Consider the following 18,510-nt stretch of genomic DNA (forward strand, 5'->3'; position numbering starts at 1 on the left):
CCTGGGTGGGTCAGTTGGTTAAGCATCTGCCTTTGGCCCAGGTCATGATCTCAGGGTCCTGGGACTGAGTCCCCCATTGGGCCAAGGAGCTTGCTTCTCCCTCTGTCTGCTGCTCCTCCTGCTTGTGCTCTCTCTCTCTCTCTCTGACAAATAAATAAATAAAATCTTATTTTAAAAAAAGAGAAGTATTAAACCTAAAGAAAAAAAATAGATGATTAAAGAGGCTTTGTTTTGTTTTTAAAGATTTTATTTTTTAAGTCATCTCTACATGTTGGGTGTAGAGTTCAAGCCCTCATAACCCCGAGATTAAGAGTCACATGCTCTACTGACTGAGCCAGCCAGGCACACCAAAGGGGTTTTGTTTTTAAATCACACCAAGGAGGGGCTCCTGGGTGGCGCAGTCGTTTAAGCGTCTGCCTTTGGCTCAGGGCATGATCCCGGCGTTCTGGGATGGAGCCCTGCATCCTGAGATCGAGCCCTGCATCAGGCTCCTCCACTGGGAGCCTGCTTCTTCCTCTCCCACTCCCCCTACTTGTATTTCCTCTCTCGCTGGCTATCTCTCTCTCTGTCAAATCAACAAACAAACAAACAAATAAATAAATCAGACCAAGGAAATACACGTGCAAATGACAAGCCTAGATTTCAAAATAATTCTACCCTTAAATATTGAATATCTACAATATGTACCGTAGAATACATTCTTTCGGATTTTTAAAGTAAGTTTAAATATATAATAGGTATATTGTGAAGAATTTGAAATTAAAGAGAAAAAAATAATTTCTAATTCACAACAGTAGAATCTCAGAATCTGAGAGCTGGGAAAAAAGTTATCATTTAGTCCAAACATTTCATTTTACAGATGAAAAAATTAATGCCTAAGAGAAGTAACTTAATATGTAGGATCTAGTCTAGAGCCCCACTTTCCTGAACCCAAGCCTGGGGCAATTTCTACTATAGGACAATGCCTCTAGTAACTTTCTCTGTAAGCATAAAAAAAATGTTTATCTCCTTGAACTAGAAACTTCCAGATTGAGAAAATATTTGAGAACTGGAGGGGGAAAAAGTTCTTTTTCCAACAAACAAATTATAAAATTAAAACTAGTACAAAATAAATGTTAATATTCTCACATGGATCTAGAAAAATGTTTTTCAGCTTTTCACATTTGTACCTAAAATCCTAAAATATACAGGATTTATAAACGTTTGTGTTGATGAATAATATAGAGGATGCATAAGTTTATTGCTTTGGTTGAATAAAATAAAAGCAGCAATTAAGCAAACAGAATCTAGACCAGCCAGACTGCTTGGAATGAAATCCTGACACTGCCAGTTACTGGATGTGTCTGTCACTTCGAGCAAGTTATCTTTTCTAAGCCTCAGTTTCCTTATTCATACACTGGGGACAATAATAGTGCCTAACTCATTAAATAATATAATAAAGCACCAACAGTGAATGGCATAAATGCTGTTATGTTGTGACTGCTTTTATTATTATAAAACAACATAAATGTCTGGTGTGTTTTTATTATGGTTATCATTCTTCTAGTAAAGTGGGCAATATCATTTAATAGCCACTATGGATAACTTGATAAATTAGAGAATGCCCCAATATCACTGACTTCCCAAATATCCCCTTCAAAACAGCTTAGCAAATAGAATAGCCAAGGATCAAATTGGCTAATGTTAACTGTGAAAGATTTTCCAACTTTTTGCCAACCTCTTCAAGGTCAGGGGTGGCATAAAGGAAATAGAGTACCCAGGGAGGTGCTACATTTAGGAAAGCCAGGCAAAACTAAAGAGTTACAAACTCTACAAGCTAATATATTCAAGCATCAGGCCAGAAATCCAGGCAAGTGAGACAAAGGCTGAAAAGCACAAGTAAGTTATTGTGGTAAAGATGGAAGAACAATACAATGGAGAGACACATGCCCAAGTTCTAATCCTGGTTCAGAAAGTAATTAGGTATGTTGTCTTAGGAAAACAAATCTCCCTTCTGACTTTATTTGCTTCAGGTAAGACAAACTGGCCTCTCAGGGTCATCTATAGCCCAAAGGTCAAATGGTGTACCGAAGTTTTTAAGAAAAAAAAAAAACAAACTAGCAAGGCTTTCTGAATTCACATTTTATAGGTAGGACAGCTGCTGTAGAACAGGAAGAAAGTTTAAAACTTTATTCTTGTCAAAAAGTTTTCGTTTTTCTCCTTTCAAGAGAAGGTTGTCAAGTTCATACTCTTTACCAAGTATGCCTCATCTCAACTTTCTGAGAAAGCAATTATGAAAAAGAAAAGTAAGGGGGAAATAAATGAGTTTAAATTTTAAATGGGGGGGGGTCATTAAGAAGACAATTGTGAAAAGAAAAAAGAAAATAACTGTGAAAGATTTGAAGGTGAATGAACTGGCCATCTGGATATCTGGAGGGGATATTCCAGAAAGTGGAACCAGCCAGTGCGAAAGCCCTAAGCCAGGAGCATGCCTGGAGAACAGAAAGGAAGGTAGTGTGACCAGAGTGGGGTAAACAAATCAAAGAATAGTAGAGGGGAGCCTGGATGGCTCAGTCAGTTGAGCATCTGACTTGATTTCCATTCAGGTCATGATTTCAGGGTCCTGGGATCCAGCTCCACCTCAGGCTCCCCACTCAGTGTGAAGTCTGCTTGAATTTCTCTCTCTCCCTCTCTCTCCCTTTGCTCCTCCCCCACCTTGTGCGCTCGTGCTCTCTCACTCTTGCTCTCCCTCTATCTAAAATAAATGAATAAATAAATCATTTAAGGAAAAAAAAGAAAGAATAGTAGAAAAGTCAGAAAAGTAACAATGGGTCAGATCACAGAGGGTTGTGTAGGCCACTAAAAGGGACCAAAACTCTGATACAAAAAAGACAGGGTCTGATTTATGTTTTAAAAGGATCACTATGGGAGACGTACTAAGAAGACTGTGAAGATTGAGAGGCAAAGGAAGGAAAGAAAAAGAAAATTAAATGTACAGCAGAAGAGAGATGGTGACAACTCACACCAGTAACAGAGATGATAAAAAGTGGCCAAATCCTGAATACATTTTGAAGCAGAGCCAAAGGATGATTTCTCTTTTTTAAGATTTTATTTATGTATTTGTCAGAGTGTACACCAATGGGGCTAGGGGGGCAGAGGGAGAAGCAGGCTCCCTGCTGAGTAAGGAGCCTGACACGGGACTTGATCCCAGGACTCTGGGATCATGACCTGAGCCGGAGGCAGACGGTTAACTGACTGAGCCACCCAGGCATCCCCAATGGATGATTTCTTGACAGCCTGGATGCAGTGAAAGAGAAAGAGAGACTTTAAGGAGGTGTCGAAGATGTTTTTAGTCTAAGCAAATAGGATGCCAGATCAGCCATCAACTCAGAATAAAAACGCTGCAGTTGAAACCGACTTGGAGAAAAGATTATGAAATGTTTTGGATATTTTGGATCCTGAGACACTCAACCTGTATAAATCTAGACTCACAGTATTTTATCCTCCTATAGATATGACAAGACCTATAAACATGAACTAGAAATTTCAGATTCAAACTGAAAACATCAGCTATGCAGATGACAAGTGAAGACAGCACTTATTTCCTAATGTTGAACTCTGAGCTCAATGGAATCAGCTTTTGAGCTATTTTGAGAGATGGAGGTATAACTATAGAAGAAATTAACAGATATTAATTCATAAAAGTCACGCTTTAAATTCATCTGGCTGCCTCAACATACATCTGAGTATTGATGTGGCTCAAGGAAGAAGGGCTAGAACTGAAAGTGTACTGTGTTTACCCAGAAGACACAGAACCCCTGGAGTTGGAGACATAATTTTGAATCTCAGAACACGTCTAAAAATTTTAACTGTGTGACCAAATTCTGACTATATGCGTTCATCTGGCTCTGTGAAAATACAATCTTAATAATAAACTAGTGAAATCAAAGACTTAACTATTTAAATCATTTATTAATTCACTCTATCATATACCTCATCACCATACAGTTCTATAATATTCTAGCATTAGAATTTTACTAATTTTCAATGATTAAGACTATATTTTCAAGTATTTACAGATGATTATGTATGTTGTTAAACAATGGAAGTTATGAAAATATATACTGATTAAACTTCATGGTATTAACCTCTGATGATATACGAATTCAACTAATCTAACTCAACTATCTAATTTTACACTACGTTAGAATATTCTTCACACTTACAGAAATCTTAATGAGCAACGCAATAAAGATAAATTATGCTCATTTAAGAAGTAATATATGGTTGAACTGGATTATAATATAAACTCCCAAAAATATCAATTTCAAGTGACATTTACAATAGTTTAGAAAGGGGAGAAAAAGAAGGGTGGGTACACAGGAATTCCTTTACCAGACTAACCAAGGACTCCACTAAACTACAACACAAGATCAAAGAGAATTAAAAAGGGAGCTCTTGCAGGAAGCACACACACATACACACACACAATCAAAACAAACAAATCAACCAAAGGTAGGTTACCCCAAAGTCCAACCAACTCTAACCTAAATAAGTTTAGGTTTACTTAGATGGTAGGATCCTACATAGATGGCAGGATGGAGAAGAGCTTAAGGAGAAAAATCATTTCTCTAGGCCTTCAAGAGAAAATTTCAGCCCTTGTGTATTCAACTTAGTTTTAAATGTAAAGACTTAAAAAGCACAGTCCTTTCCTCAAATCTAATAAACAGATCATTGTCAAACACCACACATCTTGTAGCCAAAGGGTAAGACTTTACAAAGTTCCTCACTTCAAAATCTCTATCTTGTGGGAAAGCCCCTTTCCATTTCCGGCACACGCTGTTCCCTTGCGTGCTAACTGCCCTGTGGTAGCAGAACAGGAAATGCAGGTATGTCATCGAGTCTCCAGTCAACAGTAAGGACAGCCACAGTTCTTTGACCTCACTCCTTACAAAGCCAAAGCAAAAAACATAAAAAACATGAGATGGAAATAAGAATGAGATGGAAATGGGGAAAGAGAAACGGCACAAGCAGCCACTGCTGTCTTTCCAGACCTCATAGGAAAGCTGTGAAATTTGATGACTTAAATAGACAGAAGTCAAACATCTTTATCTAAAGACCATCACCAAGAACATGTCTCATCTAGACCATTGAACAGCCTCCTAACTACTCTCCCCCCTTGCACTCTAATCCCTCTACAATCCTTTCCTACCCCCCACTAAGCTCACCAACCTCATGTCAAGGCACCATCCCCTTTACTCACTATATTCTGGCCACAGCACACGAGTAGGCTTTCAGTTCCTCAAGCCAGCTAAATTTATACTGCTGTTTTCCACACCTGGGATGCTCTTCACAGAACCCTTCCATCATTCCTAAATGTTAGTCCTCAGAGAGCTTCTCCCTAATCACATTATTTTCAGTCACAGCACTCTACTGGGCTCCTTTGAAGCAATTCGCTCAGACATAATTTGTCTTTTAACCGTAAGTTCTGTGAGGACAGAGTAACTATGTCTGAATAAAACTATGTTTTATTCATAACTATATACCTAATGTCTCAAATAATACCTCCCATAAAATGTAATAAATGCTTGTTATATTACTTACCAGGAAACCTCAATAAGACAACTGGTAAGGAAGGATTAAGCAAAAAATTCTCTGAGGAAACAAATATCTTAAAACTCAAGTATTAAAAATCAAGCATCTAAATCCACTACTCAGAACCAACTGTTCTTACTTTATTTGTAGTTCTAGTAATGTTGGTTGTCTCATTCCCAACCTACAGTTCATCTATTAGATAGAAAGAAGGTAAAACAGAAAGGAAAAGTTCACACATGTGAAATTTAAAAGGAAGTACCATTTAGAGAAGATTGTCAAACCCCAAAATACCTCAATGGCCCCTAAGAATATCACTGTGTACCAACCCGATTAATATCTGCTTTTGATTAAATGTTTCAACTCAATCAAATAATTCTGATTATGCTCACAGTCTTGTTTAAAAGCAGGAAAGCACACATTACTTTTTAGATGGATTTCCAAGAAAATGGTAAAGATTAGCCATAAAATGTGCATTAAGGATGAACACCAAAATATGTAATAAGTAATAATTTGCTTAATGTCTACTGTGGGTCCATGACATTAAATTATTTCTGACTCCCACACCTAATCTCTGAGGTAGACATTATCCCTTTTGCAGATGAGAAACCTAAAGCTCAGAAAGGTTAATGGTTACAGTTAGGAAGTATCTGAGAATTAAAACTAATCTGCTTAACAACAAAGACCATACTCCTTCCACATACCATCAACTGTTTCTAAATGTGTCTGCTATGATATGAGAATCTCCTAAGCTCTTATTAAAAATAACAATTCCTAAACTCTTAAAGATTCTGATTGGGGATGTCAGAGCTAAGAACCTAAAATGTGTATCTTTTAAAATGTTCTTAGTGATTCTGATAATCAGGCAAGTTTAGGAAATCTTGCACTGGGATTAAGCTAGACTACCTGACCACTGAAAGTCTGGCTTAAGATCTGATTTTATAAATGGATTCTGAACAAATTATGAAAAGTCACAAAAAAATCTTACACAGAAGATACTAAAGTAAGGACACTAAAAAGTATCTGTTGCTACGTGTTATATTTAAAGCCTAATTTTACTGAGAATAAAATCTTAAGTAGCTTTATAGATTAGAAAGCAAAACCACACACAGATAAGATTGAGCCTTTAACCTATTAGGAATATAAACTCAAGTTTGAGTTTAAGAGCAGCTCTCAAAGTAAAAAATACTATTCTTTAAAGAAAATACTATTATTCAAAGTAATGTTATTTAGAATAATAGTATTTGAGTAGTTATCATCATAAATAATTTCATATAACTTATTTTTCACCATTTAGTCCCTGTATTCCACTTAGCTAGTCACATAAAATTTTAAGCACTGGTCAATATTACATCAGTTAATAGACAGGAAATCCAACACTGAACTGTTTGGACTGAAACACCATGTAAATTTCAAACTTCAAATACACCATTTAAAATTTTGAAACTTCAGCTTACTACCACATTCCTCATTTCATCAAGAAAGTTTACCCACTGAGAAGTTTTAGTAGTTGGTCCAATTATTTAGCACTTTTTTTTTTTTTTAAGATTTTATTTATTTTACAGAGAGAGACAGCCAGCGAGAAAGGGAACACAAGCAGGGGGAGTGGGAGAGGAAGAAGCAGGCTCCCAGAAGAGTAGCAAGCCCAATGCGGGGCTCAATCCCAGGACCCTGGGATCATGCCCTGAGCCGAAGGCAGACGCTTAACGACTGAGCCACCCAGGTGCCCCTATTTAGCACTTTTTTCTCTGTATTATCAAAAGATATGTTCAATGCTATATCCTAAACAAACTAATTTCCTTTCAATGATAAGGAATAAGAAAAATCTCTGGGGGAAAAATGTCTTAATTTTACAATTTCCCAATAATTAAAAATTTTGTTTAAAAAAAAGAGAAGCCATTTATTTTTTGAATATGATTTTGTAAGAGTTCTATTGTAAAATATTGTTTACCTTCCATAGGAAGTTGAGGAAGGGAGGAAAACAGTTACTCCTTTGGCAATTCTGACAAGATCCAAAGATGTATGTGATTACCTCATTTATTTAGAGAACATTTTAGGATTTATAATATTCCAGACACTGTATTAAATAGTGGAGAAAGAAGACCAATAAACGTTAATTCCTGCCCTCAAAGAACTTTACAGCTTTATGTAGAAACATCAAAATAAGGTCTTCAAATATCTCAAAATAAAAACTTTAATCTTTAAAAATGGAAGATGCCTTATATTTCATGCTAGGTGGGGGAAAGGAGGTGAAAACTGTAAAGTTAAAAAAACTGTTTAATCAAAGTGATTCTGTTATTTGGGCAAATCATATTCAGATTTCCCGTTGCTAAGTACAGCATCTGGTAGCACTCTTGAAGTACTGATACATTTCAAGATAGACCATTTTTTTATTAAATCTACCATTTGAAAGGTCAAGGTGTTCTTGTGGTATCTCCTATGCAAATATCTTATTGTACCCCAAAGTAAGTTTCCAAGTCTTTTCATTTCAAGCCACATTTCTAAATCTTTCACTTTCCCACAGCATACCTGAGATGAAGACAAGCAAAGAGAGTGAGTTCCACAGCCATTGGTAAAAACTGGTGCTGAAGGATGAGGAATTATTTGTGGAGATGGTAGGAAGATTATACCTCAGAAGAGAGTACACGAAGATACAATAATTAAGTGAAATTAAAAGAGAATAACATTATTAGAAACAAACCTTAGCAAAATAACTTGGCTGTATGTCGGGGCTTTAGTTAGAAATCAAAGATTATGCCCTAGGAAAGCCCCAAGTGTGACTGTGATATAGGAGGGCATGAGGTGATACAGAAGTAAATAATGTCAGTTATAGTGATAGATCAGCTAGGGAATTCTGGCCTAAAAAACTAGATTTAAATTCTAATTTTTAGATTAACATCCTTTAGCACTATCATCATTATGAAAAATCAGTCTTCAACAACGATCACTATATTTTGCACAAATTTACTGAGAGGTAAAAAAAGAACTTCATAATTTTAAAATATTAACCAATCTAGCCTACACCACCTAATAAATTAGTCACTTTTCCCCTCATCTACATTACATAATGAGAAGACTCTCTCTCTCTCTCCCTTCCCCACCTTTCTCGCTCTATCTCTGTCTCTCTCTCTCACACACACACTCACACACACACTCACACACACACACACACACACACACACACACAGGAAATCTACTTTTAATTGAAGTCTGAACTCAAGTCTTTTAAATCACATGTACATAAATATTAAGCAATAATAGGAACTTATTTCCCTCTTCCTTCAAATACCACTTTTCCTCAAAATATGCTTCTGTGTATCTCTCCCTGTTGGAACTGCCACGTTGTTCCATACTGCTACATGAAATCTAACAATGAAGAAAATTATTAAACTCAACCAGAAGGATGTCAAAAAAGAATACTGATCATGATGCAAGTACAAAATATAAGTCGGATTTGCAGTCAATATAAAAATATTTGCAAGGTGCCTGGGTGGCTCAGTTGGTTAAGTGTCTGACTCTTGTTCTCAGCTCAGGTCTTGATCTCAGGGTCGTAAATTCAAACCCCACATTGGGCCCCACACTGGGTATGGAGCCTACTTTAAAAATAAATAACTAAAATAAAAATATTTGTATTAAAAACCACATTAAAGCAGACTTTGTTTAGACAAATTATTATATCCTTATATCCCCCAAATCTGATTATGCCCCGAAAATGACCTACTTGTGTAGTAGAAAACGGAAAGTAACTTACTTTCTCACATCACTATAATGACATGCCAAATCATGTTATATGAGAATACAGTGATTTCTAAAATAAAATAAGAGTAATACTATAATACAATAGCCTGAAGTAGGGAGGGAAAAAAGAGCAAAAACATTAAACTATAAAGGTCTACTCAAAAGTGAAATCTATAAAAAACATAAATGATGAATCTATATCTTTTAAGATTGATCTGGATTACAGATGATTCAGTCTGCACTATCATTTACTTCCAAACCAGTAAGTAAAGACTGCTCTAAAGAACTCCTTAGTTTAAAAAAACAGGTGGGGTGGGAGCAGTGGCAGTTTTACCATAACTGTTTTTACTTGTTCTTCCCATTTACATTCAGAGGCAAGAAAAACTGAACATGCTCAACAGTTATAGTAACCCATAAGCACCAATTTCAGAAATCTTTGTAGGCACTAACTGGGCTACCAAATGTCATAGCATGCCTGTGAATTATGCATGGCAGAGTCATGTAAAAAAAAGTTTTGTAATTCATCGAGCCTTACATCGAAAACCGGGGATGTACTGTATGGTGACTAACATAATATAATAAAAAATCATTATAAAAAAAAAAAAGTTTTGTATTACTCTTACTCTACTTATCTATGTCACCACAAAACAGGTTCAGGTTTTCAATAAAGATTCTTACTAATTTTCATCAAAATATTTCACATAGCAATTTAAATACATAAATGTTTAGAAATGGAAAAACAGGACAAAGTCAATCACTGTTAGGTCTGAAAGGAGTTCTGATTTATTAGTATTGTGCTTTATGCTTATGTTTCTCAAAGTGGAACACTAAGTGTGGAGGATTATTAATGAAGGTTAATACGTACTGAGCACAGTATCACATACTGTGATGAATTCTTAGCATATATTATCTAATTTAATCCTTAATAACCTTAAAAGTTAAAGACTATAATGAATCCTGTCTTAACTGAAGAGCATAAATAATTTACCCAAGTGGCAGAGGGTACATTTGAATCCAGAGCCTAGAACCAAGGTAATGGGAAAGAGAGGTAAAGTGATTGGCAGAGATCACAGAATTAACTCCCATGTAGAAAGGCATACTGCTTACTGATGGCACATATTCCTCCTCATACTCTGGAATAGTGGTTTTCATCCCTGGCTACACATTAGTCACCTGTGGGACTTGCTAAAAAAAACAAAACAAAACAAAACCTATCCTTGCTTGGGGCCCTCCCTCGAATACCTGGTGTTCAACTGGCCTGGCCTGGGGAGAAGGCACCATCTTTTGTTCTTTTGTTTGTTTTTTTAATCTCTCCAGGTAATTCTAAAGGGCAAAAGGACTAAAAACCACTAATAATTCTTCCCCACCCTGTTAACCTCTCTACAATCAAATTTACTAATCACCTATTTAGTTCTGAGCACTTCCATCTATTACATATTCTATTTACCCAACAAAGTGCTTAATTTTTCTTTACCTTAAACAGAGGAAACATTACAACTATACCTGCACCTTTTTAAATAACAAAATTTTGCCAGCTTTTCTTTGACAAGAGGAACGCAGCAGGAGGAAAGGTAGCGAGACAGCATCAAAGAGTTTGAAAAATCCCTTCTTTAAGCACCCATATACTCCTCAGGTTTAAAACAAGGTAAAAAGGTCCTAGGAGTCAAACTAAAAAATTACATGGCAGCCTATGAGACTCAAAGTTCTGTGATATATGTTAAAGAGAGATTTAATATCCATGATACCTCTTAATTCTGCTGGAAATGACAGTTAAAACACTAAGTAAGTGCTATTGTGATAAATCCCACTGTCTTCCCATGGCTCTGTGACAGTGATTATGCAGTGCTTTTACCCTATAAGTCACCTGAACATAAACAGGTGCTAAAGAAATCAAAGCATTACATAAGCACACCCAAACAACAATATGGCTGGTCATAACACGTAGTAATCCAAGGATTTCGCTGACAATCTCATATGAGAAGTCTTACCGTTTCACTACAAGTTATTCACTGCACATCCCACTCACCCTACACCAAAAGTATAATGAAAACTGTTCCAGACAGTCTCAGACTTGCTGGCCCTTTTATTTTACTAAAAAAGGTTAAGTGTGGAGATACCTGACAATCATGGAAGTTTGATCTAGGATTTGAACAAGAGATCCAAAATGAAGAATATAAATACTTCAAGTTGTACAGAACTCTGGACTTCTCAGAGAAACATTACAAAACTTCCTGCTTCCGGACAGCTCATTATTTGGTTCAAGTCTTCACATTCCTTTATTAGTCATAACCTTTTACAAAACTCTCATTCCTTATTGTTTGAATAATATTGGACTTCTAAATGTTGCAAATCAGACTTACAGGAACGCTTATCAAACGAAGAAACCATCCCAGAGTTCATGCCGAGAGGAAACTTAGATTACACAGAATCCTCAGCAACCTGAGCAGAGTGTGTCCATCACGTAGACTTCTTTTTAAAAAATTGGTTGTAAACATTCATCATTCTGCATATCTCAAATATAGGTTCATGTATACATTTTTATCATATACAATTACAGGAACGTGCATTACTTCCGCAGAAATTAACTCTGCAGGAACTGGGAAGACCTGTGAGTGTGTGAGAAAGGCACAGGCACAACGACAGTGAACCACTCATTACCAATTGTCACTGGGGTCTCATATGGCCCAGATCTGGCCACAGAGCCATATGTTAAAAGGCTCAAAGGCACAGATGAGGAGAAGGAACCACAGGGTAACTGGATGAGAAAACAAGGGAGAGGCACCTCATAAATACGTGTACTTCCACCCCGAAGCTGAAGGGGTGGCCCAAAGGGCAGACCCTAAAGAAAAACCCTCCCTCCTGGGATCCGTCACATAGCCCAGGCCTAAAGGGCCCGCTAAAGGGGGTATGGGGGCGGGGGGGGAAGGGCAGTGTCTGTCCCCACTTCGGAGACCGAAACAAATTAAATTAAAGCAAGTTCTCACTTCCTGGTCGCCTACTCTTCCCAAAGGCCCCGACACAAGACGGACACCGGGGATAGAGCGCTTTCCAGGAGTACGGGGGAGAGGGGCCCACCCCAGCCCTGCACCTTCCCGTCCTCGCCCTCCCCTCCTCCGGGCCTTACACGGTGACGTGACCGGAGCCGCGGACCACCACTGGGTCCGGCGAGTACTTGAGCAGCTGCTCCTCCAGGGCCCGCTCCTCGTCCTCTTCCTCCTCATAGATCTCGTCGAAATCCGCCATCCTGAGCCTCCAAGGCCCCCTACCCAAAGGGGCCTGACTCCAGAGGGTGGGACCGGGATACGGGCTGGCGAGGCGGCGGAGGCTGAGGGGAGTCGCTGCCGCGGGCTCAGAGGCCGCGGAGATCGGTCTTGGCTGCCTCAGCTCCGGCTACAGAGGAGATGGGGTCCCGGCCGTCGCCACCGCCGCCATTATCATCAGCAATAACAACAACACAACGTCAACATCCGCCCAAGGGCCGACACCTCCACCAGTACCGCCGCCGCTGCCGCCGCCGCCGCCGCCGCAGCCGCAGCAGCAACTCAGGCAACCACAGCAACAGCCAGAGCCACCCGCAGCGGGAGCAGCCGGCTACGGCATCGCGAGACTTCCCGGGAGTGCGGGCGGGCGCGTGGGCGCTGGTGTGCGCAGGCTGGCGGGCGGGAGCGCGCACGTGAGGCCTCGCGCGCTCCCAGGGCGCCTTGCTTCCTTCCTCCACTCCCCCCGCCGCCGCCTCGTGAGCGCGCTCCCACCGGCGCGGTCCCGCCCTGCACCAATTGGGTCGGCGTCCCGCAAGGGATGGCTCTAAGGACAGGAGGCGTTGACCCCGACTCAAAGGACGGAGCTCGGAGTGTCCAGTGGAGCACTTAGTCACCCAAAGTAATCTCGAATCAAAACAACGAAAAATAAAAACACTGGTTGGAATAGAGAATTTATAGTGCGTGTCTGCCTACTTATCTAATAATCGAATCTCGATTTTTGTCAGGTTTTTTTAGTCTTGATGAGAACCAGAGTCAGTACTTTCCCAATTTGAGGAGCCCGACAGAAACAGTGCAAATATTTTTGTCCACTTTAATACAGGAATTTTCAAAACATGTCCAAATTCAAACCTTGTGGTCTTATCATCCCCTTAAATATAGTCCAATACATGAAGCCAAGGATGCTATTTGTTTATAAGAAAACTCATTGTAGTCATGCCATGAAGCAAAATTGACACATTCTCTGAATTCCAGATTAAAAGAAGCAATTTTCTGCCCCAACTCCCTCATCAACCATAACCTGTTTTCTTCCATTAGGACTTTAGGGAATCCCTTTTCCCTCCTTACAGCTCCTCCCACCAAAGGGAAGAGTGGAGAAGGGAGGGAAGGGGAGGGGAGATAAGAGAAAGGGAGAGGAGGAAGTGTATGATGGATTCTACTTACCTACCTAGACCACTAGTAAAGGCCTAGTGGTCACTTTGGGTAGTTAGTTTCATAGTCAAGAAACTGTCCAGACATCCAGAAAGTTCAGCGGCAGGAGTGAGCTCCTGAGAGTCCTGGATAATGATTATACACAGTGGAGGCAGGAGAAGATAGCCATATTGCATCCAGTGCCGGTCAGACTCTTCTCCAAGTACAGTGTTCACATTCTGACATTTCCCTTGAGATGGGTCACTGGTGAACTTGAGAAAATGCAAAAGAGGACGATAAAGACAGCAAGAAATACCATTTTCCTATTGGAAATACTTGACGGAAATGAGTGTAGCTAGCCAAGAAAAGATAAAGGAAAAACACAGTAGTTGTATCAGACTTGCTGTATATCTCCCCAGAGGACAGTTATTCATTTTTTCATCCAACAAATATTTACTGAGCTCTAACTATGTGTCAGGCTGTGTGTGTGTGTGTGTGTGTGTGTGTGTGTGTGTGAATGAGATACAGTCCCTCTAATCTAGTAGTTTATTTATCACTAAGGTAAGCAATTATAATTCTGTCAAGTGCTCTCAGAGGAGTTTACGGAGGGTACTAATGAAGCACACAGAAGGCAGCTTAGCTTGGTGGTTAGCAATGGGCTCTGAAGCGTGACTGCCTGCCTTTGAATCTCAGCTCTGCCACTTACTATGTGACCCTGAACGGTCACTTAACCTCTCTGTTCCTCATGTGTAAAATGAGGATGAAAGTACCTACCCCCACTAGTCTGCTCTGTAGATATAAGGAACGCTTAGAAGAGTGCCTGGCACACAGCAACCGTGGGGCAGCAAGAAGGGATGTCTAAGGCCCCGTCCCACTCATCAGCTCTATGAAGATGAGCACAGTTGTTTGCATTATGTAATGCTTTATGGTTTATAAACCACATACATAACAAATCATTTAATAATCCTCAAGAACCCAATGAGGTAACCAAGGAGGATGTAATTTCTTCCTTCCCTTCAGAGATGCTATGTGACTTTTTCATGGCCAAATGGCTATTTAATAGTCAACTCAGGGCTTCAACTTCAGTGCACTCATAAGCTAAGCTCCTGAATTTCCTTCTTGGCAGGAACCAAGAGGCCAGTGGCTGCACTCTGTTGAAGGAGTGGCTGCGAATGGGAGGGTGAGAAAAGGGAACAAGAGGAAGGAAGGTCAGTATGTTCCAGGCCTGGCCCACACCATAACTGAGAATTCACCTTTCTGTGGAAACAGTGGCCAAGGTAAGGGACTGATGCCCCAAAGTGTCTAAATCATCACATAGATGACAACTTCCTGAGGGCAGAGGAAGTCACCCACAGCTCCTTCCATCCCAGCAGTTTCCTAAGTTCCTGCTTCCGAAAAGGAGCCTAATCAATGTTCTCTGAATTGAGACATATTGTTACTCACGCTAGCTCTACAACATCAGGAGTTAATTAGGCTTCTGAGGACTGTGAGAATGTCACCCTTTATCTTAACACTGGTTCTGTGTGGGAGAAATGTTCTTATTCTAAGATCTATTCAACAGGGAGGTCTTTGTATCTCCCACTGCCTCAGTGTAAGGTGGGGGCTGTCTTATTTTTGTTCTTCCTATTTTGCTCTTCTTTTCGTGCTCTGAAAAATCTGTCAGAGCTAGCAAAAGGGTGTGGGACCTGGGAACGAGGCGGAGAGGATGAGAGAAGATGAGTCGAATATTTCCCTGATGATAGTTGACATCATAATCCCAAACTCCACCCCCAACCCTCCAGGGTCCAATTTCTTGTCAAACTCCTGCCCCAGTCTCTTCTTGGGGGCAAACTCCCCTTTCTCAGTATATTTTCCCTCAGTGTCCAGGTGTTCCCCTGCTCTCTACTGCATAGATGCCTCTCCATTTGCGATCCCCTTTACATTTCTGCTTCACACACTATCACATTTCCCTTCAGACTAAATGGCTCAAAACCAAACAAGATAATGCCTCAGGAGCCTCATGAGGCAACAGATCTTCAGTTGATTTTAAGGCAGATATTCCTAGATTTGAAAACTTCCAAGTTCTATCACTACCTAGCTAAGTGGCTTTGGGCAGATTCAACTTTCTAAGCCTCCTTTTCTTCATCCTGAAACAGAATCTGTCATGAAGTTATCAAAGATCAAATGACGTAATGCTATGGACTGAACTGTGTCCCCCAACAAATTTATATGTGGAAGTACTAACCCCCATTGTGATGATAGTATTGGGAGGTAGGGTCTTTGGAGGTAATTAGGTTTGGATGAGGTCATGAGTGTAGGTCCTCAGGATGGGATTAGTGCCTTTATAAGAAGAGACCAAAGAGCTTGCTCTCCCCACCACTCTCCCCTTGGTGTGAGGATACAGAAAAAAGACTGTCACCTGAATGACAGGAGGCTATCTCTCACCAGGAGCCAAATAAGCCAGCCCTTTAATCTTGGACTTCCAGTCTCCAGAGCAGTGAGAAATCAACTTCTGTTGTTCTGTTGTTCAAGCCACCCACTCTATGGGATTTTGTCATGACAGCCCAATCTGACTATGACAGCATGTAAACTCTCACTTTTTCACTCATCCCTTCATTAAGCAAATATGCACTGAACTACTCCTATGTGCCATGTTCTGTGCCAGGGACTAGGGTTTAGCAATAAGATATTAAACAAAACACAATCCCTGCCTTCATGTAGCATAAAGTCCATTGTGGAGGGCTGACCAGTAATTACAAAAATGATTAACTATTAGAATTGTAGTCAGTCCTGTGGAGAAGTATAGGGAGAGAACAGTTAATGGTCCTAACTCACCCTGAGAAATCAGAAATCTCTTCTCTAGAGAAATGACATTGAAGCTAATGAGTGAAGCAAAAGTTATGAGGATGGGGAAATAGAAGAGAAGAGAAAGCTCCAAGTGGTGGGACCAGCATGTTTACAGCAACAGTCTGGGCCACTGTAACAGAATACCATAGACTTAAAAACAACAGAAATTTATTTCTGCACCCTCATGACCTAATCATCTACCAAAGTCCCCACCTCCCAGTACCACCACATTGAGGGTTAAGATTTCAACCTATGAACTTTGGGGAAACACAAACATTCAGTCTATAGCCATGTTTCAAGACTCTAAGGCAGAAAAGAGAATGACCTAAATCAGGTACAAACTAAAGCCAGTGTGGCTGGACCATCGTAAGGAAGGCAGAGCCAAACTGAGATGGGGTCAAGGAGGTTGATGGAAACTTGAAGGCCTTGGTAAGGAGTCTGAGGTGCATCTTGAAAGTAAAGGAGATACACTGAGGGTATGAAGCCAGGCAGCGGGCCCAAGAAAGTCAGTGCATTTTAAAATTCCCAAATGGGACCAGTAATCCAACCTACCCAGAATGCATCCCCTACTTCTTTTGAAAACAGCACATCCCCAAGATGATTTGTGGGAAATCATACCTCCCCCACTCCCAGTACATGTGACTGGGTTAAGCTGACCATATCCCCAGTTACAAGAGTAAGCTCATGGTCTAAAGCTAGCAAATCAGAGAGCATGGGATAACCTTGGGGCACAGTGTTTGGTTTGAATGGACACATGATTCAGATAGAGCCAATGAGATTCAGTACCAGGACTTTTAAGAGAACTATGGGGAATGGGGAAAATCTCCTTTTCTATGAATCTACTAGGAGCTGTATTGTCCTTGCAATGGTAGAAAATGCTTGGGAATGATGCCAACCCTGAGGAAAGCAGGGCCAAGGGATGATGCAAACATGACTTTGTCTTGATAATCATGTTTGAGTCCCCGGAGCTCAGCCACACCTAAAGATCTCCTGGGTTTGTAGGAGAGGATAATGGATTCAGTTTGTAGAATGTGAGACACCCAATGGAGATGCCCAGTAGAACATAAAGATATTAGACAGATAGAGGGACAGATGTGTACATGCATGAATGGATAGACAGATAATACAGAGAGCGGAAAAGGGAGAAAAGTGGAGGAGGAGTCTCAAATCAGAAGTCTTGGCAGGAAATAAATACGTTGGGATCCATCAGCCAATAGATGATAAAAGTAACCATAGCAATGACCAAGATGGTGGGGCACCTGTGTGGCTCAGTCAGTTGAGCAACAGATTCTTGGTTTTGGCTCAGGTCCTGGTCTCATGGGTCATGGGATCGAGCCCCGTGCCAGGCTCAGCACTCAGTGGGGACTCTGCTTGAGATTCTCTCCTCTACCTCTGCCCCTCTCCCCACTTCTCTCTCTCTCTCTCTCTCTCAAATAAATAAATACATAAACAAGAAAGAAAGAAAGAAAGAAAGAAAGAAAGAAAGAAAGAAAAAGAAAGAGAGAAGGGGCAGGCGGGCTGAGATGGCTCAAAAGCGAAGAGGTGAGACTGCCTACGGGAGAGTGAGAAGATAAGAGGATCTAGGATGAAAGAATTTCAGTTGATTCCAGATGGGGAGAGGAGGAGGGACTGACAAAGGAAATTGAGAGGAAATAGCCAAAGTGGCAAGAGGCAAACTGAGACAGCATGGTGTTATAAGTGAAAAAAAGGAAAGAAAAGGGAGGTAGTAACCATCCATGTGAGACACTGCAGAGATGATGCAAGATAGGAACCAAAGAGGGGAGTGTCCGCTAGATCCTAGAGAAGGGCTCAATCAATATCTATAACCAGCAATTTGACAGAGTCAATCCAGAACCCCTTGGCTCTGCAAACACATAGAAATCCTAAATCAAATAGGGGCGCCTGGGTGGCTCAGTCAGTTGAGTGACTGACTCCTGGTTTGGGCTCAGGTTGCGATCTCAGGGTCCTTAGAGCAAGCCCCTTGTCA

The 18,510-nt window shown here is 40.3% G+C and overlaps 1 protein-coding gene across 2 annotated transcripts in view; it reads right to left on the reverse strand.

Annotated features, from left to right (window-relative positions):
* The window catches only part of CHIC2 (cysteine rich hydrophobic domain 2), a 54,827-nt gene extending 41,848 nt beyond the window's left edge, over positions 1–12,979 (reverse strand). The window contains exons 1-2 of one of the 2 annotated variants that reach the window (XM_057309703.1): positions 12,434–12,450; positions 8,101–11,778 (exon numbers count right to left, since the gene is read on the reverse strand). In XM_057309703.1, coding sequence (XP_057165686.1) covers positions 8,101–8,141 — 41 coding nt within the window. In that variant the 5' untranslated portion in view covers positions 8,142–11,778; positions 12,434–12,450. Of the gene's footprint in view, positions 1–8,100; positions 11,779–12,433 lie in introns of both variants that reach the window. The other variant, XM_057309702.1, reaches the window with a different exon arrangement.
* Positions 12,980–18,510: the final 5,531 nt, after the last annotated feature.

Source organism: Ursus arctos, unplaced genomic scaffold (genome assembly GCF_023065955.2).
Source record: "Ursus arctos isolate Adak ecotype North America unplaced genomic scaffold, UrsArc2.0 scaffold_9, whole genome shotgun sequence".
NCBI classification, from domain to species: Eukaryota; Metazoa; Chordata; class Mammalia; order Carnivora; family Ursidae; genus Ursus; species Ursus arctos.